Below are 27,904 nucleotides of genomic sequence, written 5' to 3' on the forward strand. Positions count from 1 at the left end.
TTTTTCATTTAAATAATAAATTTATCCATATAAAAATTAAAAAGGGTTCAATTTAAAGGGGCACAAAATAAAAATCATGTCCAATAGATTTAACTAAAATGAAGTTCACTATTTTTTACTATTTGTTTTACTATTTAAAATAATTAAATTTCTAGTAGGTATATTTCAAAAATGATTAAACATTAAAAAACTAATCGAAATTGGTCAGTACTTTAATAAAAGTAGTTTTTTTTTGGTAGCAAACATTTCTTGACATTTAGATTTTTTATCCTTTGCTTTTGATTTGCGAATGTTTTCTTAACTTTATTTAACTAGTTTATTTTTACAAAATATTTTGACACTTAATGTGATTTCATAACGTACTTAAAAAAAATAAATCTATGATGGCTTTAATTTTTATCTTCAAGAACCTGTCCTAAGAAATTATGGAGTTTCGCCAGTCGTGCCCTAGTTAAAGGATCCACACAAGGGAAATTACTTACATCCAAACTCTCCCTACCAAGCACTGTCAGCACCTGCAATTAAAAAGATTTGGTTAATTCTGTTTTTTATTAAATTGGAAATATTACTGAATGCTATCTAAGTTTCAGTTGAGATCAATGATAATTTTGGAGTCAAAAAGCTAATGCAATAAATTTAACTTGTACACTGGTAACTTGCAATTAAGTGGTGATTTGGTAACTGGTAACGGTAATAAACTGATAATTTGGTAATTTTTTAAGAAACGTCAAAACTTGCAGACCAATCTAACCCATCTGACTCGTATATACCGACTTACGAGTAAAGAGTACATTATAGCCAAGAGTTGTGTTTGAAAAAGACAGTTGTGATTAAGCAGCTGGCAGAAGGTAACTTCATTTTTGGTATGATTTCTTTCGTAAACATAGGTTTTTCATTAACTCGTCTTTGATGATCTTTTTCATTTCATTAAGAATACTTTAGCAAGGCTAGTTGAAATTCTAATTAAGGCTAATCAGCGGTTAATAAAATTTAGAAATTAAGTGTACTATCGGAGAAAATGATGAGAAGAGGCCGAGAGGTATGAGGCGAGGCCAGCAAAACTAACATGTATTGTGGAACAGGGTTCGATCCCCGTTCTAGGGCTTAGATTTTATTCAATGGTTAATAAACAAAATTTACAGTAAAATATGTTTGCCTCCACCCACTATACCAAATCGGTAATTGGACGTAAAGCCTGCCTGAAAAAATAGGCATTTACTTTTTTGTGCTTTAATGAGAAGTTAGAAAACTGCAGAAGAATGACTTACGTAACACTGCATATGAAGCAGCAGCTTTAAGACAAGGTCTCCTTTTTATCGCGACGACCTAAAAGATCTTCATAAAGACGTTTTTGTTTTAATCATTCCTACAACAAGGTAGCCTTCTAGCAAGGACTGGTTAAAGATGGCCCTTTTTGGAAAAACTTGATAAATACTTTCGTACTAAACTGATATTTCCGTAAAGGATGGAAGATATGAGAAGCAATCTTGTATTTGAAACAATAGATCACAGTTTCTTAGTGAACTCATTCCTGATTTTTGTGGGATGGCCAAACTAGACGCCTATCTTTCCTTTCCGTAGTAGAAGATTTGTACGGATAGCTTTGAATCTCTGGTTGCTCACGTCAGCGACAAGTACATCGAGTTTAAAATTAAAAAATATTTATTCAATTACCCGTTCTTGATCAATGGGTATGGAAAGCTGTGGTATCTGCGTTGGTCCCTGAAATGACGAAACTAAAAGAGGGCTGCCAGTCATTGAGATAACCGTTTCTCCAGCTTTTGGTTTTCTCAGAATGGAAGGTTCGGATTTCAAGTTAGGTTTTGGCGTAACAGAGGCGATCTTATAATCAACTCGTTTCACTGGAGTCTAGAAATAATAAAACAATAAATAGATTACAAAATCACAATTATTCAACATTAATTAGGCCTTCATATTGTCTCATAACTAATTTAAATCATTCATAGAGTTCGAACGATTCATTCATTACAAACGTATTTCTGAGTGTATCTTCAATACTTGTGGCAATTCTGTTAGATAATTTATTGCATTACTTTCGGTACCAAATAACAAACTTCATTACAGGTTTTACAGTTTCCGATAAATGATTGAAGTAATTAATATTAGGGGAAAAAAGTATATACATATATACATCTATACATGTATAGATATAAAGAAGGAGAGAGCACTGCTTACCAAATTCCTTGTATCGCACTTAGTATCTACTTTCAGCGCTGATGATTCTGCAAAGTTAATTTATGATTAAAATCACTTAATTAAAATATTTCAAACTCTCTTCATTCATTTCAATAAATATTATCTAGGTCATATACCCCTTTCAAATCATAGAAAAAAATAAGTATAAAAACCAAAGTCTATTTTCCGAAAAAGAAATCTTACTCACTGGAACGCACTGCTCCAGAAGAAGTTGAAGCCTGAAAAAATTAATATATTTATTTCACTCGTATCAACAACGGCAGAAAGCTGAAGGAACATCAAACATAATAGATCTATTAAATAATAAAAACAATAATGATTGATATAAAAATAATTAATTTGAATAACGTCCTTTATAACAGCTAGCCGGCTATGTGAAAGTTCGTACACCTCTATTCCATTTGAAATAATGCTGCTCAAATATACGCATATAATTTGAAATATAACATCTAAAGCCATTGGTGCCAGCAAACTGCGAGCTAGCCATGAAAATAGTAACAGAAGTCAGGTTAGGCAATTACACCATCTAATGTCTGCTTAAAAAGGAGAAAGTTCGTCATGAATATCTTCAATATTGAAGGGTAACCTTCACTTTATCCAGATGAAAAACTTCTAGAAGTATACCTAATGTAACGGGACTGGATCGCCTCTAGTTGGTTGATATCCTTTTGGAGCACGACTCCCATTTAACAAAAACAAACTGTGGGTCTTTGGACTTACGAATAAAAAACAGGAGCATCGCTTTGGAAACAGTGAGATCCGAGTATGTCACCATACACCCACACGCTGCTCACCATCCTAACAAATGAGGCCATTGAAGGGAGAAAAATCTTTTTATTATCGTTAATATTTTTCCATCTAATTAAAATTAGCTTCCCCGAGACCAGGATCTATCCTGACAGGAATCTCCCACTTACTAATCCGCACTCTTAACCACTTAGTATCTAATCTGGGTCTCCTATCTAAATCTGAACCAAAATGTTAAAAATGTCTAATAATAATAATAATAATAATAATAATAATAATAATGATAATAAAATGCATTGCTCACCAAATTCCTGGCATCGCTCATCTTATCCATTATCTGTGCACACAATTCTGAAAAATTATTTAAATACATTTTATTAAATATTTATCGTATACTTCAATAAAAAATATTCGTGATTCAATATGGTGGATTTCATCAAATTACTAAAAAGACTTACTGGAACTTGACCTTGCTAATCCTGAAGATCTTGAAACCTGGAACAAACTGAAAATATAATTTTTACTGATTACTTGTACGTTCTTTTGATCTGCATAATGGGGTCAATTATAGAAGTGTTAAGCTTAGCAAAATTGAGTTTTTACCACATATCCATTTTTTAAAGTTCCAAACAAGCAAACAGTCAAATGACGGTTTAATGTCAACTCCTTTATCACGATGCAAATGGGGACATGATTCCGTAACACGCAATCGCACAAGGTTGCTACGTACACCTTTTGCGATATATTATATGATTGTGAGATGTCAAAATGCATTGGTTGCCAGAAGTAAATAGCCGAAAACAATTGCCTCGTTTGTTGGCAAAGTCGTAATTACTCAAAAAACTTATTCAAAAATTAGCGTTTGTTATCCACTTCTTCCAAATGATTAGCAATCGCACTGATTGAAGCAAAAAGGAAGAGTTTTGTCTAAAAAACGCTTTGTTTTAAAATTTGTCGACTAAAAAGTACAAAACTTACCAGGTGAGCAGAGATGTTACTTCCAAGTACATTTTTTCGCTTTACAGCTCTTTCTGAAAAAAAAATAAAAATAAATAAATAGTAATTTGAACAGGATCATGGATGACAAAATATTAAAATATATTATGTACCTGGTTGGCGGCGTTTGGTTCGACCAGGCTCACCATTTTCTTCGTCCTAAGGTTCAAGAAAATTTAGTAGCAGTAGTAAAAATAAACTCTTACATATAAGAAAAATCTTATTATCTATTCTTATTTTTTTCCATAATGCAACTATCACTTATGCTTGTATTTAGTGATAGTGATTCTTAGGCAAATACTGTTTTAGTTCATAATCACTGTTAACCAAACAGGTTTTAAACCCAAGTCTCTTCAGCCTACATGAAGGAATAGTGGGAGTATAGCTGGGCAATAAGAGGATTCAAGATATTAGGCAGGGATTTATGGGATTTGCGGTATGTAGCAGATCTCATGATTGGGATTTTTAGGGCTAAGTGCATTGATTCATTGCTTACACAAAAAGCAGCATTTACAATACAAACAGCAAGGTGTAAGAAGAAGGTGGTGAGTTAGATTATCTTGGTTTAGGGATCGTTAGGATAACGAAAAGTTTCCAGGATGTAGAAAGTAGAAATTAGGTGGGCAGGATTCTGTCCTTATCCTTAAGATTGAGGTAGGCTATGAAAAATATTAATTTTTCAGGCTAAAGGAAAAATTCTTCAGTGACATTTATTTTCTCTCGTTCCGTTGAATTGTATCACAATTGGAGGATTCACAATTTAAAGATCGAATTTAAAAACAATAACCATGAAATAACTAATCTTAGCACTCACCACATCCCCTTCATCCACTTTAAGTGCTGATAATTCTGCAAATAAATAGAATAAAAATAAGTTTTTACCAACGGAATAAATAAATAAATACATCTACAAAGTACATGCAAAGCTTCCTATTGTTTTCATAGTTGTGATTTTCTTCGGACGAATAATTTGATAAACAAACATTTAGATTGGTTTTCAATAATTGACATTATTCTTATATAGGAAGGAACATGGTGAAATTGTTTTAGCAATGTTGGAGCCCTGTAGTGAAAATCGCACCATAGATATAGTAATAATAGTAATAATAATAATAATAATTTGACCCATGTTAAAAATGTCTTACACTGGACAAGGACTGGACTTTCGATCCCAGAAGCAAAGATCTAGCGGCAGGCGGATATTCTAGAGGATACCCACCATTTTTTACCCTTGGAAGGTAGCTTACTTAGGGCCCCACTAGCCTCAGGGTCAAATTCACTATTCAGAACCCTCTTGACTTCAATTTAAAACAATTTCATTAAAATTTTAAATTTTTCTTGAATTGATTGTAAGTAAATACATAAACATGTGAAAGAAGTGCAGCTTATCTTGACGTTCACAGAACTACAGACGCCTCTATGTATCACAAATACATAACTAATGGAGACCTGCAAGAATTGATGAAGAAATTTAGGGCGATTGAGTGTGTACTGATAATGTGGTTAAGCTCAAACCATAAAGTTGAGGATCTTTTCCGAATTTTCGCAACACGTTAGAGAACTTACATGAATGGGAGAAAGTAAAGTGAAGAAAACTTACATTTGTGAACGCAGCACAAAGATCAATAAAAAAATATATCAATCAAAAGTTAATGTCAAACATTGACTTGTAAAGGATGGTAGATTTACTAGGTGCAGTACAGTATGTGGTCTTATATGAGATGCGATCAGTGATCACCTTGAAGTTCGTGAAAGATGTTGCTGGCATAATGACTGTATTTCAGTTCGAAGGTTAAGAATACATAACTTCTAGCCCTAAAGAATCTTAATGAAGAGCTCCAAAAGAACGAAATAATTAGGAAATAGGTCTTCAAAAAAAGTGTTTTTCCACCCATTGCCGACAAAATCATTTCATCATGAAATAAAATAAATCATTTACCTGGTTGATTGCGTTTTATTTCTGCAGCTTCCGGCTGACAATTCTCTTCATCCTGTTTTAGCTAGTTTAAATAACAATTCCAAATATAATAGTAATAATTTTAATTATTCCTTACTTTCTAAATTAATTTGAGCCAACAGTTAGATGGTAACTATGGAATTAGTGAAGCCCCCACGAGTCAGCAGTTTTCATAGTTTCAGTCTATTGACGTTTGTGGAAACGCATTCTTAAGAAGAATAGTAGAAGCTTTTCTAGATACCTAGCAGTGCGGAATAAAAGTCAGCGAGAGACGGACGAATGAACTAGATGAAATCCTCAATATGATTTTGTGGTAGCGGCTAGCGCTTCTCCTTCCGAAGTAACTTTGTGACAAGGAAATGAACTAAAGAAGAATAAGGAAACTGTGCAAGCAGGGGTCTTCATGCTAAGTAAGACTGGCTGTATAATTAGGAAACTTCTGCCAAAGCATAAACCTTTTTACTGGACTCAAAAAGCCCGAAAGCAGAGTTCCAGGAGAAATCTCATATAAAAAAACTTACCTCACGTCAGTACTTCTTTTATTTAACGCTTTTAAAACAACAATAGTGTTGTAAACCTTGTGAAAAACACTCAACGGAGATTGTCTTGTATTACTAATAACCTCAATCAAAACTAGGACTGAAATATTTTAAGTAAACAGTTGCTGTAAAGTAAGTAAAGTAAAGTAAAGTAAAGTAAATTAAAGTAAAGTAATCGCCTATTTTTTCAGACCGGGAATTGAACCCAGTACCACAATACATATTAGCTTCGCAGGTCTCGCCTCTAACCGCTCGGCTACCGTGGCGCCCTGAAATATTTTAAGTAAGCAGTTGCTGTTTAACATGTATCAAACTTCTCTTGCTGAAAGAAATGAATGAAAAAAAAAACTAAAATTGAAAATATACCAAAGCACGCTTGTAAAGCATTTCGAAAATTCGAACGAGTGATGAAGGCAATGAGTTTAAAATTAATGAGTATAGGACGGAGATATTAGTTTCCACGAAAGAAACGGTTGGCGTATCAGTTAGGGTAATAAAGAAATTGGTGACTTCGGATTTGCAAGTCTCCCATTCTCTTTCTTTAATCACGCTCTACAAGAGGAATTACAAAAAAAAGGATAAATTCAGGAATCTGACGTACTTTAGGCTTGAAAAAATTATAATATACGCCCATTTAAACTGTAGTTACCTATTGAACTTTGGTCATATTTGGACCTATTGAAACTAGGTTCTGAAAAACTTAGGAGAAACTTTACAATGATAAACAAGCGCCCTTGCTGGAAGAAAGAAAAAGGCTTACCAGCACTTTAAAAAAAGGTTACCAGCCTTGCAAGTATTCTAGAAAGTCAAAAAAGGTTTCGGTCTAATAGCTGTAACACTATATAAGTTAATTAAATTTCCGATATAACGAACTCAGTCAGAAAAATGATTATTGCAGCTAGTTCCATCTGAAAGTCTGTGAGAAGTTGGCTAAGCTTAGAGATATCAAAATTCGAATTAACCTCTATTACGCTGGCTCATAGCCGTCGCCGAATAAATTGAATTGTCTGAAACTACGAAGGCGATGTGGATTACTGAGATCATTAAAATAGATCTAAACTATCAACTTTGGTTAGATATGATCTTGGAACTACTTATATCACACACAGCAGACATAGTTTAGGCACCAACTTCTTAAAATGGATGAGAAAAAGAAAATAACTTACACAGCCTAAGTTTTACAAAATATTAAAAAAGAACTTAAACTTGCGCCACGGCAGCTGGGAGTATAGTGACGAGGAATGCAAATCCATGATGTATTTCCCGATGAAGTTAGCATTGAAGTGTGACAGTCCTAAGAGTGTTTTAAACCAGATTTTTTATAGATATTTTTATGATCTGCTCAACCTTTCACATATTACTAACAAAAACGTACTTAGTGACAAAAGAGAACTTTCTTACTACAAACGATCTCTTCGACCACAAAAATATTTCAGCCTTCAGGGGCGATTGATGGTCTAGTGGTCAAGAACATCGCTTTATAAGTGAGAGATCTCCAGTTCGAATCCCGCATAAGAATACTTTTCATTTGTTAGAAAATTGTTTATAGTATGAGTTTCCGTCCCCATCCTCCTAATTGGTCGTTGGACTTTAAACCCTACCTGAAAAACTAGGCAATTACTTTACTTTTACTTCTGCCTTCAATGAGAAAAGAAGCACTTCATATGTTTGATTTCACATTCGAATCAGTGAATAACTAACTAATTATACATTCAATAGTCTTACTGATTTTGGTCTATGAGAATAATTCTGGACCAAAATCAGTAATACTAATCCTAACTTGCTATTGTCAAAAAAAAAAGTATTAGGATTTAGAAGAAGTTCAGAGTTAATAAAAGTACCCTCAATTGGCAGAACCAGAGCCTACTTGCATCGACTTAAAATAGGTTTGGAGATACCACTTGTTAACACCATAATATCAAGAACTTGTAAGATAAGCATCCAAGAAAGATGCGAAGAAGCGGTTTTGAAGAAGTTACTAAGCTACCATAAGGGCGTTTTTATGACTTAATACCGACAAATGACATCACTACATTTCTTCTGACAATAACAATTCAACTAATTATCAACACTAAAAACGAATTCGACGTAAAGAGCATCGCAAAAATGACAATATTTCATTTAATAAAGAGTAATCAATATTTTACTTACTGGTAGTACACTGTAGTATATTTTATTTTCTACACTCCCCAGTGCCAACTGAAAGGCCATCCTTACATGCGACTTGAATTCTTCTTTTTTTCTTGTACATTCTATGATTTCTTTTTCTGCCAAAGTATAAAAAATAAGACTTTATTCTGACCCCAGCGCACATCTGTCAATTAAGGAGTAGCATTTACCGAAAAGTGAACTGTAACCGCATATATTGGAAGCAATTTGGTGCAATTACAATTTAAAAAGCACCTGGAACGTAATTGGTAGATCGAAGACCGCCAATATATTATAGTCCGCCTGCACACAATTCCGCATAAAAGGGTTTGCGAACATCCCACAAATTTAGATAAAAATACGTTTGCTGGTGTAAAAAGAAAATTAATGAGAGGTATATGAATGAAAATTCCACACGTGTCTTCGTATTACTTAAGTTTGATTTATTCGGATTTGGGATGTAACAAAATTAATTTAATTTTGAAAAATTTGGGAATCATAAATTTAGGCTTATCTTCCATTATACTATCCAGTTATAAAAGAAGAATAAAAATTTACAAATCCTTGTGTCTGAGGTTGAATTTATGTAGTTTCTTTAATCCTATTTGTGACAGAATCACGCCTAAAGTGAAAAAATATAGGTATAAAATATCATATAGTTGCCTCTCTACATGGAAGATTTAGATAAGAAGAATTTCCTAACACATTTTACCCTACTTTAATAATATATAATTTCCTTTGCACATAAACACAATGCCTAAAATAAATAAAGAAATAAAACTTAGGCAAAATTTCGTTTCCAATGTTAAATTTCTAAAATGATAAATCACAATTTTTCAATGAAGTACTCCTTTACTTCACTTTATCATAACAGAAATTCATAAAAAGCACCCTTTTTTTTTCTTAAACAATAAAATTTTGCTTACCTCCTACATTATTATTTTCCATCGAGTTTAAAAATGATTTTGGCGATGATGCCGCAACTGGAGAAAAATTCAAACTATTTGAGAAACAGGAACTCATATTTTTTAAGTAAAAATAAAATGTACTATGTAATAAAATGTATTGCACTTCTTGTAAAAGTGTTTTCTCGAAAATGAAAATTACATATTGTTTTAGGTGTAAGTGTAACTTGTACATTTAGCCTCAGCAGGAGCAAGAAACTGCTGAATAAAAAGCGACCAGTAGTTTGGTTTTTTATTTGTTGAAAGGTTGATAGTCCAGAACCAAATTTATTTAATGCATTCAAGAATTGCTTTGTCACTGGCTCTTATAATGAGAAAAACACTTGTTACTTAAAAATAATTCACTTTAGAAACAATTTATAAGAGAAATTTCCAGTTATTTATTAATCACCTGACATTATTTTTAATAAAATTAAAATATTAATATTATTATATGAAAATTGTTATTTTACAGCAAAGAAAAAACTGTTTTTCAAACACTTTTAAAGTACAGTCCGTACTTTGCACTTTACAATTTATCAGTATTGATTACTGCTTGTTTATGATTACTGTGTGTTATGTAGTTAAATCTATGAAAAAGAACTTAGAAAATAACTGAATTGAATTATACTCACTTGTTTCTAGTTAACATTTCATTTACACAATAGAATTCTTTCAAATTTTAAATTTGAAAGTGAACCATCTTACACCGTCTCATACAAAAATCTTGTTAAATTCCATTTTTTTAAATCTCAGAATTTGTCAAGAGTTTTTTTTTTGGCATTGGCTTTCGCCATACAGCCAGTATCGTTTATGTATCTTGCATCGTCTAGGTGCTTATCACTAGAATATCACTCACTCTCCATTCTTACTAACTTCAAAGTTAATTTGTAATAATCTTAAAGAAAAAACATGATATTAGGGATTAGTGTATTTTCCTTATTCGAGCGAGTAAAATAAAGTAATGTCTACTGTTTCTAAACTCAAGGTAAGTGATATGAGCTTGCAGAACGCTTGGACGTGATCGGCGTCGGGTGAGAGAATAGTAGTAACCATCGCGATGTCCGTAAACTGAAGTATTTGAGTGAATAGGAATGTCAGCTATTCCTATTTAAGCCTAATTTAAGGAACTGGGTTACTTCCTTGGGGAACGGCTGCATGGATAGGATGAATGAAGGTTACTTCTTCACAGACGAAAAAATCTGATGGTATTTGTTGCGGTAGAAGGTATATTTGAGGATGCCCTTGAATTGAAAGAATTGTTTTTTATGTGTCTAAGCACTTTTTGCAATCATGAAAGGAAGTGATGATCCCGACAACGAATTGAGTTTGTTGAATACCAGACTGAAAGGAACTGAATCTAAATTTACGAATGTTTTGTGTTGTAGTAATCACCTAAAATGAGCTTCTGCCCTGTGTGAAAAGCAGTTGGGCTTAAGAAGTAAAAGAGAACTCGAAAGTGAGTTTCTTACAAGTGCTCTTCTATTCATCATTGAGAAGCAATATGACTGATGCTTGTCTAATTGCTAAGTCCTTTTGCGTTCCACAGAAAAGTAACTAACGAGTTCTAAATAGCAGGAGGTTTAGGCGAGGATGGGTATTATTAACAACAGTAACACAAGAAGAAAAATAAATGCGTGAATAATGATTTAATTCATTAATGGAGGAAGTTATGATGCCGGCGAAATTAACTGAGGGGAAAAAATTGAAAAGTGGATTGCAGGATGCTTGTTTTGAATGTGATCCCGCGTGTTCCTTGACAACCCTTATTAGATGTCTGATGTCTTATTAGATGATCTTCATTGGACGAGCTTTTTACGTACTAAGCAATCTTTGAATGTGATAGCATGAGATCCATTACATAGTGTGCCGGATTAAGAACGGAATGTTAGAAATAACTTTTGGCGGAGTGGTGACTCTCAGTGCTTCTAGATTCATTGGCTGAGGATCGTTTGTGCGCCTTTCTTACTCAGAAAAGAATGAAATTCAAAGGAAATCAAAAATTGAAATTAAAAGATATCAATAAAAACAAAACAAAGATAGTCCTATAGCTAAAACCTTTAAAACACACATGTATATAAATGTATAAATATGGATACATGAAGTGCTTATAAAAAACAATAGAGTAGTCTATCCCCCACTACCACTACTCTTACTCTACTACATCTGAACAACTATCGCACAGATTTCCTTTTGTGAAATAAAAGAGTAAAAAGTAAATGTTTAAATTATTTCGAAAAAACTACAGGGCCCGAGTCCCATTTTATATATTAAAATAATAATATTACAGCGCATAGTACCTTGTGGTTATATACGAACAGGGCAAGGATATTTAACATCTTTATTCTGTCACCGAATATCTGAGATTTAATCTATGTCGAATTGCTTGGAATCAATTCACCTTAAAGGCAATTCTCCATCTAATAATCTCTCCTTACCAACAATAATACAGATAATATATTTATATAAATAATTTCAAATTCATACCGAATTATTTTATTATTTTCTTCTTTTTATTTAAGACACATAACAGCTTTTTTGACATTCAATGTATAATTTTTTACAATAATATTCTTACTTATTATTTAACAATCTTATTTTTATTTATACGTACATTTTATGTTTTTATATTATACTACAAACTTATTTAAAAAATTGAATTTGAAACATTAAAATAGGCTTCTTGGCGAAATAATACTGTATATTATTACAATAAGATAGGGACAAGTAACTCAACAGCTAGTTGCATACGTAATGGTAGTAGTAATTTTAATCTTTAAAAATCAAACTGAAAATAAAAAATAAATATAGGCCTACATTAAAATATTTTTTAATAAAAACATTTTTCAGCACGTCAGGCCCTTAACTTTTTTTTGGCACGAATATTTCACATTTTCTTTTTTACTTTTTTTTTTAATAGTAAAATATATAAAATTCCATTTTATGAAAAATATGAGGTACAAATTTTTCACTGACGATCCTAATGTTCGTATGTATATAAACTGTTTTTTTTAATTTATTAATTCACTAAGGGAATGGTTTAAAAATATTTAACTGCCACAAACCAAGTATATTAGTTCACTAAAATCATCCACTAGAGTCTTCCCAATAATAACTAAAAATAGGTTAGCAAACTGAGTTAGAAATCTAATTAATAGCCCCCCAAAAAAAGGAACAAGATAAAAAATATAAATATATTACAGAATGATCTTAGGGGTTTGGCTAGATTTTATTTCGGCACACAATCTTAAGACTGTGAAAGAATGGGAAATAAAAAAAAAATCCAAATTAAAGAATGCTGTGCTGGCTGTCATTTTCCACCTTGCAAACAACAAATAGTTTGTTGCTGAGTAAGGAGTAAGGACATATTGAGCCAGTCTGTAGAAAAACTTCCCATTATTTTGTAAAATTTAATTGTATTTGTAAGATAACTTCGATTCGATGCCCTTCCGATCCCTGAAACTATCAATGGAAACAAAACCTCTAAACAGCCCATTTTTACTAAAAAGTAGGTCTTGTTAAATCAACTAGGACTGGATTGTTAGCTGCATCAGAGAATAGCTCAAAATGTGGATTTTCTAATTCTGAGGACGTTTTATGAGATGATTCGTGAGGATTTAGTTGTCTTGTTAAAGAAACGCCCTAATTCCAATTAAAAAAGAAAAAGAACTTATCTAAAGTAATAATTATTTAATGTTTTTAAAACAAAAAGCACTCCGATTTTGGAAAAGAGTATGTAACTTGAAGTCGATTTCTGCTTGAGAATCGTAAGTTGTATGGAATGCGAATCTTAAATTAGAGGGCGTCTGGACAACCTTACTTTCTAAACCCAAATCACTTACTTTGAACTAGTCCTGAAAAGCCCAAGTAGAACAGAGCTTCCCTTCTACTTCAACTATTTCGGAAGTAAGATATGGACGATTTTTTGCCCCTTTGTAAAAAGGGGCAAAAAATCGTCCAGATCCAGAATAAATTTACCACTTTTTAATTTGCATTCCTCTTTTCATAAACAGTTAGAACCATTAAGTAAAAGTAAAAAGGTAAAGAAACATTTGGTATAGTGATGACCTTAAAAAAATCTATGTACAGAAAATACAGTAGTAAAAGTAAAAAACTTTTTTTTCCCATGGCTTACAATCCAACTACCAAATTAAAAATCCTGGACGGGGCGGAAACAAGCTTAAAGTATATATTTATTTTAACAAAAATGTAATTCTTTTCACGTTGATCTAAACTAGCACCGATAATACAAATGTGGGCACAAAAATATTCCTACAGCTACCTCGGTTGCTTTGAAATAATCTACCAGTATGCAGCATTTTATTCCGCCTGCTTATTTTTGCCCTGGGTAAGAGTTAAGTAAAATTCTCCATCTAAATTTATATTTTGGTTAAATATTTTAGAAATTATATAAATATTGAAACTAAATGTTTTGTAAGTGCGGCTTTCATTTCTTATGTTCTTGTTCTTGCTTCTATCTCCTTTTGTTGCAGAACAAAAATACATGATCGTTAATTAAAATTTTATTAATTCATCATGTAATTTCCCAATCTTGTAATTTCCAAGGATTGTTAAATTGTAAAGTGATAGACAATATAGCCTTAAGATATTTGTATAATTTTTTTTTACAGTGGACCTTAGAGTCTTATAGTTTAAGATTTGAACAAAAATTAATTTTTCAATCAACTCAGCGGTTATAACTTATATCTTCGCGTATCTTTGAAACTGATTTTTTTTTCTATGATGGGAATAAAAAAAGAACTCGGTAAGGGCGCGATTGTCATATGTGTTACTGTGACATTTAAGAACCTCATAAACGTAGTTGTTATGCGAGTGTATCAATTTAATAACTAATACTTTTTTATGGTTACGATAAATTGTATCAATTTAAAGGAAAAGAATGTACTGTGTATCACAAAATGATAAAAAATTTGTTGTATATTTTCATTATATGATGTTTGTTTGAGCGTCGTCTTGAAAAGTTCTGCACACCACAAAAGGTGATTAACGCGGAATTTATGCGATTTTGCGAATGTTCGAACCGCGTCGAATTGTTTTGTTTGCACCTAAGGAAAATATGAGAATTTTTAAGGCTAATTCATTTTTTTTTTTCTAAAAAAAAAGGTACAATATTAATAGAAGAAATTATTAAATATGATTTTTCATTTGCGCAGTAATTAAAAAAATAATAATAATACAAAATAAAATAAATATTTTTCACTAAATTTTAATCTAATTATTTCATTTTGGATCTTATAATATGTTGTGTTTTGCTCGCTTTGAGGTTGAAAAAATATACAAATAAATCTTACATATTATTTACATAAAAGCAATTATTCTTGCATTAATATAATGTCATGACATGTAATGTCTCAAACAAGGATGTTTAATTAACTTTAATACTAAATAATAACAACGTAGTAAATCTATTAAGACAAAATTAAAATTTATCATAATTACATTAAACAGAGAATAATAGGTTGCTAAATTTGTTTTTTACATATAAATATTTATTCAAAGAATATTTCGGAGGCCGCATTTTACAAATACATATAAAATTTAAAATACACATCTACTATGGTACTTCTATTAGTTTACAAATCCATCTAATTACGATTAATTATTTATAACATCTACCATATATATATTGTATGTATATATATATAATTAATTTCTTAAGTGTGATTCCACTAAATACTAACAAGTAACTCATAATGTTACACGAATTTATTTTATGGTTCCATTTTTAAGTAACCTACTTAAATCTCGCATACAGATGAGTCTATTTATTAATTTATAAAGTCATTGCGAATAATAAAAATAGTTTGAATTTGAATAATTAAACAGTACAAATAATCACAGAAACAAACACCCTCATCGGTATTTTGTACCACCAAAACATTCAAATTTTTTTTTAACAAATAATGAAAGATGATTCCATATTTTTTAACTATTAAATCATATACAAGAATTGTATTCATTTTTTTTTTCTTAAATCAGAAAGAATTGATAAAGAAATAGAAATAATAAACACTTCTACAAAAAATAATCAATTAAGCAAAACCAAGTTTCTAAGAGATAGCACTGTTAAAATAAGTACTTATTTCGAAAAAACAAACAAAAAACCTTGTTTATCAGACATACGTTATTTTCAGCTAGTAGTACGCCCTAGTAAAGAAAGGATGCATCTATAAGAGTAAACAAAAAATCTGGTTTACTATTTCATAACATTTTCTGATACATGAAAGTGATCGCGGTAAAAAACAATAACCGTAAAGGAAGAATCAGAATTACAACAGCGTTCCTGAAATCATTTGGACGCTGTTTTGTAAAATTACGTTTTTACGTTTATGTTTGTGAACTTTCCTTCCTTACCTATTAATCTCCAGATTGACTTTCAAACTTTTTCTCTTTTATCAATACATTAACAATTAAACTAAGTAAATTTTCAGAGATTCTAGTTGTTGTAAAAATATATCCATACTTCTAACAAATGCATAAAAATATATTGGTATTTTTCAAATAGTAAAACTTGAAAAAGAATTTTGTTTCAAATTGTTTTAAAAAGAATCGATTAAAAGGAGTTTGTTTGGTTCAGATACTAATTCATTAAGACATCACATCCTGAATTACTCGGTTTAAACACCTAAAATATACAGAATATATATATATACATTTTTAAATACATCCTGTCCTTTAGAGAAATGGATGGGGTCCTTCTCTTAAACCACACTGCTGGCTCTAACAATGCTCAGCCATCAGAAGCGTAGTCAGGTGCAACTGAGAGTAACTTAACTTCACTCCAAAAAAGAAATACTAAAAACGCAATTATTTTTCGAACGTATTACATGTCTCAACTTACACAATTTGCAAAAATATCAAAAAAATCTTCTAGGAGGAATAAGGGTCCACTGAAGCTTGGAAACAATCATTTCCAAATATATAACGAAAAGTAAAAATCAGTTTATAAGAAATCATTACTATTCATCCAAGACCTGGAATCAATTTGAGAAGTAAACATTAATTTTAATCTTTTAACCCAATTGTTAATTGATTCATCGCATTATTCCATTATGTACTAGAATTGGTCAATTGCCAGCTTCAATTAATCATAATCATAAATAAACAAAGATGTGGAGAGATCAACAATTTGTGCTTCCATGAACTAACTCTCCAAAAAATTTAACAAGAAAAGGAACGAAAATTGAACGAGTCATTAAATGAGAACGGGGTTCATACATGCCAGGAACTGTAATAAATAGTCTATAAATCAGTAAGCAACGTAAAACCACACCTGCAATGGAGGTTCTAGACTATCTCTCTAAAAGATGCATCAGATGAAAAACTACAGCAGAAAACAGAAACTTGTAAATAGCTTACCCTGAGGTTCAGTAAATATAATAATGAATTCAATCAGGAGTAAGCTATCATTTTAGCGCAATAGGAAATGGCAAGCTAGTGACAGAAAGAATAAACCGATTGGTAGAGAAAAGATGAAACGTGAAGCTATGCAAGATATATTGGAACATTTGGAAGGTCTTGGAATGATGATGAACTTTGAAGTAGATGAAAGGCAGTAGGTAAGAATTTCAATCTCTAAAGTGGGAATTTCTTAATATAAGAGAAATATCTAAAGCCATGAAGAATAACGTTTCTAAGACCTATTTCTGTGCAGAGTAATCTTACTCATGCCAGCACATGGATACTCTCAAAGGAACACAACAACCGCATTCAGAATTTGGATCAAACGCAGGCACAGTACCAACTCAATAAATAGCTGAAAAAAAACTCAGGTTGATTCACATCTCATGTCTGGAAGACTGTGCGGTCAGCAGAATCTTCAAAAGAAGTAAGACTCCTCGCCATTCAGGAGGAAACTAAAAAACTGAAAGAAGAAATTTTACTTGCTGTCTGTCTAAATTGGCACCAAAGAAAGCTATTTTATATGAGCTAAAAATTAATAATAATCTTTAGAAACATTGTTTAAACTAAAACATGAAAACAACCTAAATATATTAATGCGGTAGTTTACCACACAGCAATTATTGCTCGTCAGATGAAGACATACAAATTTAATCCAAACAGTATTTGCATAAGAGGTTCAGTTTTTAAACTTATGTAATTGATTAGTGCATTGTAAAAAAATAAGTAAAGTTGGTTCTGGGATAATTTATTGTAAGTAATATAAAATTACAGAATCAAAGACTCTCTATCAAAATAATTGTGTACGATTTTGCAAAAATTTCTATCATTGTAAGTAATAGATCACATTAAGTTACGTGTTGGTCGACTTCAATTACTAATAATTATCTGTAACTTTAGTAATTATAAAATCCAAATAATGTTATATCTCGAAGAGTGAAAAATACTTTTTTCCCAATATTACTAAAAAAAAAAAGAATGAATAAATTATTATTAATTTTGCATTTATTTTGTAAATTAATTTATATAACTGTCATAAAAAATTGATATGATTACATTCTTTGTGAATTGTATTTAATAATTTTTATTAGAATTTTATATTTGTTGGAATAGAAAAGGCACAAGAATTTTCTAGTTTAAATTCTTAAAAATTTGTAACAAAAGGTTTTACTTTGTTTTTATTTAATTTAAAATAAAGAAAACCTTATTCATGATGTTGAGATAAAAGTTTAAAATTATGTAAAAATTAATTCTGATTAAGAATAGATTAGAAATGTCTAAATTCAGAGGAGAGTTCTAAAAAGGTTATTAGTGAAAACCAATAATAAACAAACCAGAAAAAAAGCTTTTTCTATGTTTGTTGATGAACAGAACAAATGTTAAGAAATGAGGAATGAGCTATATCTTTTAGAATGCTTTTTCCAAAGCTCTATAAATACATAACAATACGGAGGTGGCTACTTAATTCAAAAAACTACTATATATGTATATATTTTTTTTAATCATGGATTTAAAAACTGCAATAGAAGCCACTCAAAAACTTTGAGTTATTCAATGTTTTTTGAGAGGCGACAAATGAATATCAATTTTATTACAATAGAAATACAAAATTATACATATTTATATTCAAAAACTTTACTAGTCAAGTTTTAATAGCTGTATTGAATTTTATTTGGTTTATTAAGAAGATGTTCGGATGATATGAAGAAGTAGTTCTCTCAAAATCTACCGCTGCCTGAAGAAAGAATTGGCACTGCGGTAAGAATGTGATGCTAAAGAACACTTAATTACGGTTAGTTATGTTTGTGGTTAATCTCAAGAGTTATAACCTAACGAAGAACAAGATACATCTCATTTGAAATATGAGTGTGTATAATGTTATATGTACCGATACATGGATGTAAAATGACTATCTAAAGATGAACCTGCTATCTACAGAAATGGACAACAGCTGGTTGACTATCCATTACTGAGTAGAAAACGTGGAAATGAGCTCAAATGTGGAATAAAAATGTAATATTCTTTAGTGCTGAAAATGCTGGAATGTATTATCAGTTTTGAATTGGGAATCAGGAAGAAAAGACGAACGAGCAGGCCTAGAATCATGAGGATACTTGAGTTTTTGGGAGCGTAAACGAAAGTTGAGTATTTGGAGGAAGTTACTCAAATAGGGTTTACAGGAAAAAGGCAATTAAATCCTCAGTATTGAGAATAATTAGGTTAAAAAAGTAGTAAAGAGTCGATTCGGCAAACTATCGTGAGTAAGTGAAAGAGGGAACAACTGTCGAAATCATTTAGAATTAAAGTTAGAAAGAAACATGGATGGATAAAAACTTTATTTTCCACTAACTAGGGAACAGTGAATACTTGAAGAATTCATATTTAATTTGAGAATAATGTTGTAAATTAACAAATCAAAAATAATCACTTGTAAACACGGTATGCATTTCTCTACTTTTATTAATTCCAACACTTTATCAAATTTGTGTTTTTGCATAGTTTTGTAAGTAGTACAAACTCAATGGAAAGTGAACTTTAATAATATATATCTGGAAGAATTATAAATATTTAGATGTTGGGCCAAATTATTTGCCCAAAGAACAAAGATATTTTAGTTGTTACAAAAGAATGATTTTTTTTCTTTGTAGTTTTTGGAATACTTAATTACTACAAATATATAATTAATTACTAAATGCAATTTATTTCATTTCATTCTACTAAATCTAAGCCTAAAGATTGTCCATTTCAAACATTCTTCTTAATATTCTTAATAACTATAATTACGTTCAAAAAATACATTGAACACTAGAGTTTCTCTGTTAATTTTCTTTTATTTTATTTTGAATACACTTTTTTTTGCGTGAACAAAGAAGTTTGATCATCCTTTTCTCCCTTTTATTTGAAAATAAACAATTTTAAGGAAGAAGGAGGTTCAATTAAATTTAAAATTATTCCCATAAAACTAAAGACTAGATTCTTAAACCCGTTGTGATACATTTTCCTTTCTTAACACATACAATTTATTCTCTTTTTTTTAATATACTTTTACGGCTTTTTTATAATTATTTATTTATTGTTTTAATAAAAATATGTTTCATATTGTAAAAGTTAAAAATGTTTTTATAGTTGGTCCTTTCTTTAATTTGATTTTTCAGAATTATTTTATTCGCGATAGAAAAAAAAGAGAAGTTGAAAAGTTAAAAATTAAATTCACAGAAGGTAAACAATTTGAAACAGTAAAAATCTAAAAATTTTATTTTAAATAGTATTTTTAAATATATTTACACAATTCATACGTTTTTATATATTTTTAAAAGGAATAAACATTTACTTAAAAAAGTTTCATTTTTGACTTAATAATTCTCGGTTCATTTTATGACTCAAAATTGAAAACTAAAAACTTCAAAGTTATGACTTGTCTCCCACAAACGTAAATAAGACGATAGACTGTTCCATTGTTTCCACTAAGCCATGTTACGCATAATACCAAGTAATACAATTATAAATGCCCAAGATTTAATCTGACACAGCAAGCAGGTTTTTGAACTATCTAACAATTGTAAATGTATTATGATTATCAGTATATCATATAATTTTTTGGCTTTATTTTGTTTTGAAAATAATAGTTACCACAAACAGAAAATAAATGAAAATAAAGAAATAAATTGTTAAAATATTCTGTGAAGTAATAGTACTACGATTTATTATGATGAGCGGAAGGCGGTGATGTAGAGAGATGCTGCAATGAATCATGTTGATGATGACCACCTCCGCCGCTACTGCTAACCGAAGTTTGAACAGGCGTCTTTTTCGTTTTAAACGATTGTACAAGCGATGCCATCCATTTCTGTTGGCGATGTGGTGACCCTCCGTCAACATTCGTACAAGGTACTTTGTTCTTTTTACGATTGTTATTCACAGTTGATTCTTCAGTCTCACCACCGCCAACTGTTCACAAGTTAATTTCATGTCTTTAATGAAGATTTTTTATTATTATTAAAAATGAGTTATTATCAAATTCAAAATATCTTTTAAAATGTGTTTACGCCTCCTTATATAATACAAATATTTGTTAATTGATGCAAGATCAACAGTTACTCATTTGGCGAGGACTATAGTGGTCAGGTGCGCAAGAGACTGCGCAAAGAAGATAAAGGAACGAATTGTTTTGAGCTCACGGAAATGTCCTAAAATTTTTATACAAATTTAAACGAACAGCATGTTTATTTATAATGACTAATGGATAAATGTCATATTCCCAGATAAGTCCGGATCAAGGCTACAATGACTCAAAAAGAAGGAAAGGATTTGCTATTTAATACTGCGTTAAGAATAACCTAAAGGGCAAACTCAAAACTTTAGAAAATTAAAGAACTTCAATGAGCTCCGTGAGTTCAATTTAACTTTCTTGTAACGTTCTAATTGCGCCATAAACCACACAAAAGAGTTAGGAGCTCATTGAGCCTCATTTCTTATTTCCTTGTACCACTAATATTACTTCCTATTTCTCTTAATTAATTAATCGGTACAACGGTGGGACTCAAATGTCCCAAGTGCGCTAAATATAGATAATTTCGGCCTTTGTCTTTCACCCCCGTTTTGGCATACTGTTCTGGTTAATCAATTGAGGAAAATGAGAGACATTACTTTTCATTCATAGAAAAAAAAATTAACAAAGATATTAAAACTGAATCACATAACATCAAATCTCTGTAAGTGACTCCAAAGTAATATACACATCATTGGACTTACTCTTCTAAAAGATTTCATAGCAGAACATAACTGCTTACTTACAAAAGCATTATTATCAACGGACATAAATATTTACCCGGCACAATCTCAATTAATGCACGAAAACCAGAACTCACAAAACTGAGAAAGAGCTAGGAATCTTGAACCTATATCCATCTTTTATTTTTTAACTTATTTGAAAATATGTTTTTTAGATACTATTATTATTAGCTAAATTCTATATGAGCTTAATTAATAGGTAATTAATTGACTTTAATATCACTTTCAATATATTTTAATCAATTAGATTAGATTAGAGCATGGAGTGGGGTGGGTTCAGTTCTTCTGAGGAACTGCAGTCAAAAGAGACTGTACCAGTCTTGTAGATCTAGTAGGAAAAATTTTGGCCCCCACCAACTAACAAAAAGCACTTAAAATTGAAAAAGTTAGGAAATGTTTTTGTTTACCAATAGATTCAGTTGACAGCCCATTTGACGGCTTAACTTGTTGCTGCTGTGGATGTTCCTTCTTCCTAAGTAATCCACGCCATCCTTTCCTAGCTTCAGAAGCAAATCTTTTTCTAGTAGCTTTTGGTAAAGTTGATGCTTTTCTTTCAACAGGACCATCTCCTGTTTCACTGTTCACATCTAATTCTTCTTGGCTATCGGTATTTTCTCCTCGTAATGAAGCTGGCGAAGGTGGAGCTCTATGTCGAGCAGGAGAAGCATCACCAGAACTTTTAGAAAACCTTTGACAGATAAAGATTTGTTTGTTTTTTAAATTTTTTATTAACATTAAACCTTTTTTTTTCTATTTCTAACCGCTTTCGAAGTTTCATCAGACATCAATGATAGATTCAAAAGTTTGGAGAAGAGAATTTGGTTTCCACTATAAATGTTTCTGTCGCACACTACGGTTGCATTAGACTTTCTGTCACTTACTCACCAAGTGTGGTATCTGACCGAATCATTCAATTTAAAGTCAACTTTTCACCTTCCAAATAATGAATATATCTTTGTGATTGAATAAAAATACAGAACCAGTCATATAGGAAAAATATGCATGCTATGACGTCCCGAAAAAATAATGAGTAATATTTTATTGCGTTTCAAGAATTAAACGTCAACAAATATTAAGAAATGGCCAATAAGTAAATCTTTGTATTATACGCAATAAGAATCAGTCAGATCACACAAACTTCTTTGAACTTGGTTTAATCTTTGTTTGTTGCGATGAGTACAACTTCCATTAAAGCCTATAACTCAGAATATAGACTATTCCTTTGGTAGCCTCACTGTCTCAGCAAAATGAAGTAAGCACACTGTGTCAGTTGATATCATTAAATTGGCACGATCCAGTATTGAAATATAAACCAAATGTTCAACGTAAATGTAACTTTTTTTTAAAACATTCAGGCAAGAATCTGAAACGTCGATTTTAACTAATCAATTTCTCACCTAGCAATAAACACAAGTTTTTGAATTTGAAAAACTGATATTTCAAACTATGACCAATATAAATTGAATATTAATTAAAAGAATATTAGAAATCTTAGTAATTCATTATTAACGACAAATTTAATTTAAAATATGTTTGTTTTTTGTATTTGAAATTTTGGTATGATATTTTTATTTTCACTGGATTTTAATTTTCTTTACATTTTATCTTCCTTTAACTATATAAAGCAATCACAAATACTGCATAAGTTTTGTGAGCACAATGTCAAGTGCCACGACATAAAATCAGTTTTTTTATACCGAATAGAAATACAGAAATACCTTTCGCCAAGGTTTCTGAGCCGCTTCAATACTCCCGGTGATTTGTGCGTGATTGTTGAGGGTGTGGAGGATGGCGGACTACTTGTGTTGATGTGTTCTACAGTCAACAGTTTGCTGGTACTTTCAGTGCTGGTCATACTTTCCAGTTTAGTTCGTGACGTGTACTTGGGCGATTGACTGTCTGAAGGAGTACTAGCAGAAACTGACCTGCTAAACATTGTATAAAGTTAGAATAAGTTTCAATTTGTTATCATAAATCAATACATTTTTACTGCTTCACCATCAATTAAAATCAATAAATAAAAAAACATTTATTTGGAAAACTTTTATTTAATAATAAAACCATTTCAAAAACTAAAAGTGAATACCATTTCACTTCTACAGTGAAAGATTGGAGGAACTTGAGGATTGGAATTTGAGAAAGCGAGATTTTCTTAAAAAGAGCCCAGTTTTAGACCGGGTATATTTCCCAAGTTACGAAACAATCAAGGATTATTGCTTTGTAACGGGAACTATGAAAATAAAACCACTCCTAGCAGACAGCTTCAGATTAGGGCAAAATTCATAAAGAAACAGGATGAATTTTTTCTTCGCTTCCTTTGGCTGTACAGCCGCAATAGGGCCTTTCTGCAAATAGTCAAAACCTTCTACAGCTTTCCTTCTGCTCCTACTTACTGACGCCGATCTTCAGAAATTCTGGCTTAACATCATGCACCATCCTTGTTCAACCTGCATAGCTTTCATTCTCACATAGCTTTCGAGAGGCTCTTTCTTCACTCATTCTGTACAAGGTGATCCATTTAGCGCAACATTCCTGGTTTTATGGCCCCACGAACTTCCTCCCTTATAAAACTAAGACAGTTCAGTGATTTTTTTCCAACGCTTCTCAACTATTGGGCCTTAAATGTTAAATTTTCTTCCCCGGAAAATCTACCTTACCTCATTTGCTTCAGTTACTTTATTTATTACTCACATCCTTTATTTTTCCTCAAACATCAGCTATCTGCCGAGATTGTGCCCTGATATCTTCGAAGTTACAGTACAATAAACACAACACAGAGCCACAACTTCCACAAACCGTTACAGATTTATTGATTTGGACTACATACCAGGTTCTATAGGTGTTGTTATTAAGTCGTAAGTGACTGCTTCTCTTCCAAATCTGAAATGCCCTTTACGCTGATTTCCTGTGAGTGTACGCATAGGCAAAGTGCTGTACGAGACGTTTTAACAGCGGTTTCTTAGATTTAAATTACTTTTCTCAAAGCCATTTCTAGGACTAAATTAAAAGTTACCTGCCATACGGATTACCCTGCCTTAGCCAAAAATTTACCCAAATTACCAAGAATTTCACCAAGGACATCGAACTTCGCCATCGCCATAATCCCCAACCGACCCTATAGCCCTCGTTTCATTATTTCAGTGAACTCAAAACGTGCAAACTGAGTTGTAGTCAATTTATCCGTTGTAAGCCTCTCTTTCGCATTGCGAAAATTGTGTAAACGGAACTCGATAAAGAAACGCCGAGATAATTTGAACATTTCAAACGGCTCTCTTTTCTATTTGAGCATGCTAAAACCATATTGCAGTCTTTTAGTATTTTCTCTGGTAGCCTCTGTCTCTCTCTTTCGTACTTCTAACATTTTTGACGCGGCCTTCTACGTAGTCCCCCTGATTCTATTCCGTTAACTCTCCACACTTCTGAATTATCCCGGCAATTACTCGACTAAAACACCTCTGTGCAATAACACAAACAACTCTAACCTCAGATTTTCTTCTCTCCAGGAAATTCACCATTATCATCTAGCGAGATTTGATCCTGTCGCTTACCTAAAAGGATTTATATTTCTAAAAAGTATTCTCCTTCAAAAGTAGCTCTTATTTTTTAACTTCATTCATTTGCTTCAAAATCTTTGCTTGTTATTCGTGATTCGCACCTGCCTCTTTCATTGAAATTTATTTTCCTTTGTTTTGTTCAATTTATTCTTTATACTTTTGCAAACTCCGAACATCTCGACAAAAAAAAAAAAACTAGAAAAATATATGTTCAAATGAGCATCACAATTTCCTGATTCGATTCCTAATGAAGTTTTGTGATTCACTAGAGAGAAAAGTTCTAATGGTGTACCCAAATTTTAATTGAGACTTGTGATGAGAACTTCTGGATCAATGGTGATTTTGAACAATTAATTGTAAAACAAACAAAAAATAAACAGAGATGTGGACATTTCAACTGTTTTTGTGATAAAAATTAAGGGGAATTGATTTTTATTATTTTTGTTATTGTATTGTAGATAATTTAAGTACAATGAGCATAAAATACTAATTTTTTAATTTCATCAACTTTAAGTCAAAAGTATACATTAATTTTTACAGATCAAATATACAAGGATAAATATTTATTAAATATATAAATTAATATTTAAGGTTACTTCATATATACATATGTACCTATGTGAATATAATCTCTCACAAGAGAGAAATTCCCTCTTTGGACTTAAATAACTTTTCAAAAGAGTTGTTAAAACAGAACAGAACATGAAAACAAAAAAGATAGATTTAATGTGATTAATAAGCATGAACAACCTCCACTAACCTTGCAAGAATAAATATACTTCTTTGAAGTGCAGCCGAGCTGTAAAGGTAACTAAATGAAAACTAACTTAAAGAAAAAAAGTCCAGTTTTTACGAGCAAATGGTTTTGAAGCAATAGAAAGGCAAAAAGATCGTGGTGATTTTTTTTCTCTTGTTTGAGTATTTTTCGTTAGATTCTTACTATCTTGACAGGGAATCTCCGTACAAGTTAAGAGAAAATTACGTTACCTTATTCAAATTAAACTAGTAAAACACTGTCTTTACATTACTTGTTAAAACGCTTGTTAATGTTTGTACAAATTAAAGCTTAGCTTAGTAACCCAAAACTTATAGGAAAAACCCAACCATTGCTATGAAATATAACTGCAAATATTACAAACATAAACAAATAAACATGTAAGATTTACAAACGACCTCTTCTTTCCAGGTAACTGTTGCTGGCTAGACCTTCTCCAATCAGGTTCAACCAGTGACTGAGATCTGGACTGAAGCTCTCGTCCCCTGTGACAAGAATCGCACAACCGATCTTCTGTTTCATCATCCGGGATTGGTCGGTCACGGGATCCTTTTCTACTCCCACTAAAGTTCTTCTTGTCACTGCTAATTAATTTAAAACAAATTCGTTGTAAATTATTTATAGAAGAATTATATAAATTTATAGAAAAAAAGGAATATATCTTTAAAATCTGTTAATTAAAAACAGATATAGAAAACCAGATTATTGCAACAAAATATTTCAAAATTAAAAACAAAATAAAATTGCCAGGGATTCATTTTTTATTCCACGTGTTTACATTACCTACCCAAGAGTTTAACAACGCCCCCGCACCCGAGTGTACCCTTCTTCATCAGTCTGTCTGTTTAGTCTTAGAAGACTTAATGGCCCTCCTGGAAAAAACTTGTAGACGTGTGCTTTTTTTTCGAAGAGCCTAAGAATCAGGATTGACACAGTAGATGAAGGGCTCTTCTTCCTAAGATACTGCCTCATGTAAAGCATGAATAGTTCCACAGTAAAATAGACGGATAGCCAGGAGCTAATGAAGAAAGTTTTTATAAATATTTCGTCAAAATCATCAGCAGTTAAAAAATAAATCAACTGGACATTTAAAAGCATTTTAGAGTGCAAAGTTTTACTTTTTACTTTTACTTTACTTTTATTTGAAATCTTTAGCAGAAAATTATATTTTTTTTAGAATTTTGGGAAAGCAGCCTCGTTGAGCTTGCCTCATAAGCTTGTCCTTTTGCATGATTATGCTTTAACCACAAATAAAATGTTTCAGGTCAGTGAATTAGATTACAAGAAAGAAAAAAGGTTGTCTAGAATGAAAAGTAAAAGTGACAGCCTTAAATTATGAAGAGGTACTTTTCGGCCATAGTCAAAGTTTTTTTTTTTTTTTTTTTATAACAAATCTTTATTATTGTTGTTGAAAAATCAATATTTGTCAGTTTTTGTGATTAGATTTATCTCTAAAACAGTAAAATTTTCTTTAAAGGTAAGCATGTGGCCTAACGCTTTTAATGTAAGTGAAAACATTTTACTGTAAGGTAATTTTAGAGGGGATTTTATTAATAATGTAACCTACTTTATCTTTTTAAACTTCTGTACTGTTAATAATCCTGACTGAATATACAGTTCACTGTAAATGGTTAATGATTAATCACATTGACGGTACATTAATATTTCTATTATTTACATGGTTTGTGCAAATTGAGCCCAGCATCTACTGAATTGTTGTGATTCCATTTTATGTTTCAGACACCTAGATTCTGTCACACTGACTCTTAAAGAAGCCACACATTAGATTTGTAATGTCTTAACGGCCTAGACAA

General features: G+C 31.3%; 2 protein-coding genes across 17 annotated transcripts in view; both read right to left on the reverse strand.

The window, feature by feature from the left end:
• Positions 1 to 58: 58 nt before the first annotated feature.
• Positions 59 to 9,889, reverse strand: LOC141448781 (uncharacterized). The gene is made up of 12 exons (XM_074117403.1): positions 9,531 to 9,889; positions 8,608 to 8,723; positions 5,900 to 5,960; positions 4,775 to 4,809; positions 4,074 to 4,119; positions 3,943 to 3,995; positions 3,423 to 3,459; positions 3,269 to 3,315; positions 2,405 to 2,435; positions 2,197 to 2,243; positions 1,675 to 1,869; positions 59 to 515 (listed from the first exon to the last, which is right to left on the reverse strand). The coding sequence occupies exons 1-12, from the start codon at positions 9,742 to 9,744 to the stop codon at positions 390 to 392; spliced, it is 1,008 nt and encodes a 335-aa protein (XP_073973504.1). The 5' UTR covers positions 9,745 to 9,889; the 3' UTR covers positions 59 to 389.
• The window catches only part of Pde9 (phosphodiesterase 9), a 136,177-nt gene continuing 117,803 nt past the window's right edge, over positions 9,531 to 27,904 (reverse strand). For 13 of the 16 annotated variants that reach the window (XM_074117389.1, XM_074117386.1, XM_074117387.1 and 10 more), the window contains 4 exons: positions 26,486 to 26,674; positions 23,480 to 23,689; positions 22,169 to 22,449; positions 9,531 to 20,918 (listed from right to left, as the gene is read on the reverse strand). In XM_074117389.1, the coding sequence (XP_073973490.1) occupies positions 20,665 to 20,918; positions 22,169 to 22,449; positions 23,480 to 23,689; positions 26,486 to 26,674 (934 nt within the window). In that variant the 3' untranslated portion in view covers positions 9,531 to 20,664. The remainder of the gene's footprint in view (positions 20,919 to 22,168; positions 22,450 to 23,479; positions 23,690 to 26,485; positions 26,675 to 27,904) is intronic. The other 3 variants (XM_074117393.1, XM_074117394.1, XM_074117391.1) reach the window with 3 other exon arrangements.

This window comes from Rhodnius prolixus, unplaced genomic scaffold, assembly GCF_049639745.1.
Source record: "Rhodnius prolixus isolate KJV_2025 unplaced genomic scaffold, Rpr scaffold_2, whole genome shotgun sequence".
NCBI classification, from domain to species: Eukaryota; Metazoa; Arthropoda; class Insecta; order Hemiptera; family Reduviidae; genus Rhodnius; species Rhodnius prolixus.

Coding starts and splice junctions, on each gene's coding strand:
- LOC141448781 (XM_074117403.1), bottom strand. CDS start 9,744: ATGTACAAGTTACACTTACACCTAAAACAATATGTAATTTTCATTTTC. Junction 4,810..5,899: donor AATAAAACGCAATCAACCAG/GTAAATGATTTA, acceptor ATTTATTTGCAG/AATTATCAGCACTTAAAGTG. Junction 1,870..2,196: donor AGTGCGATACAAGGAATTTG/GTAAGCAGTGCT, acceptor TATTATTTCTAG/ACTCCAGTGAAACGAGTTGA.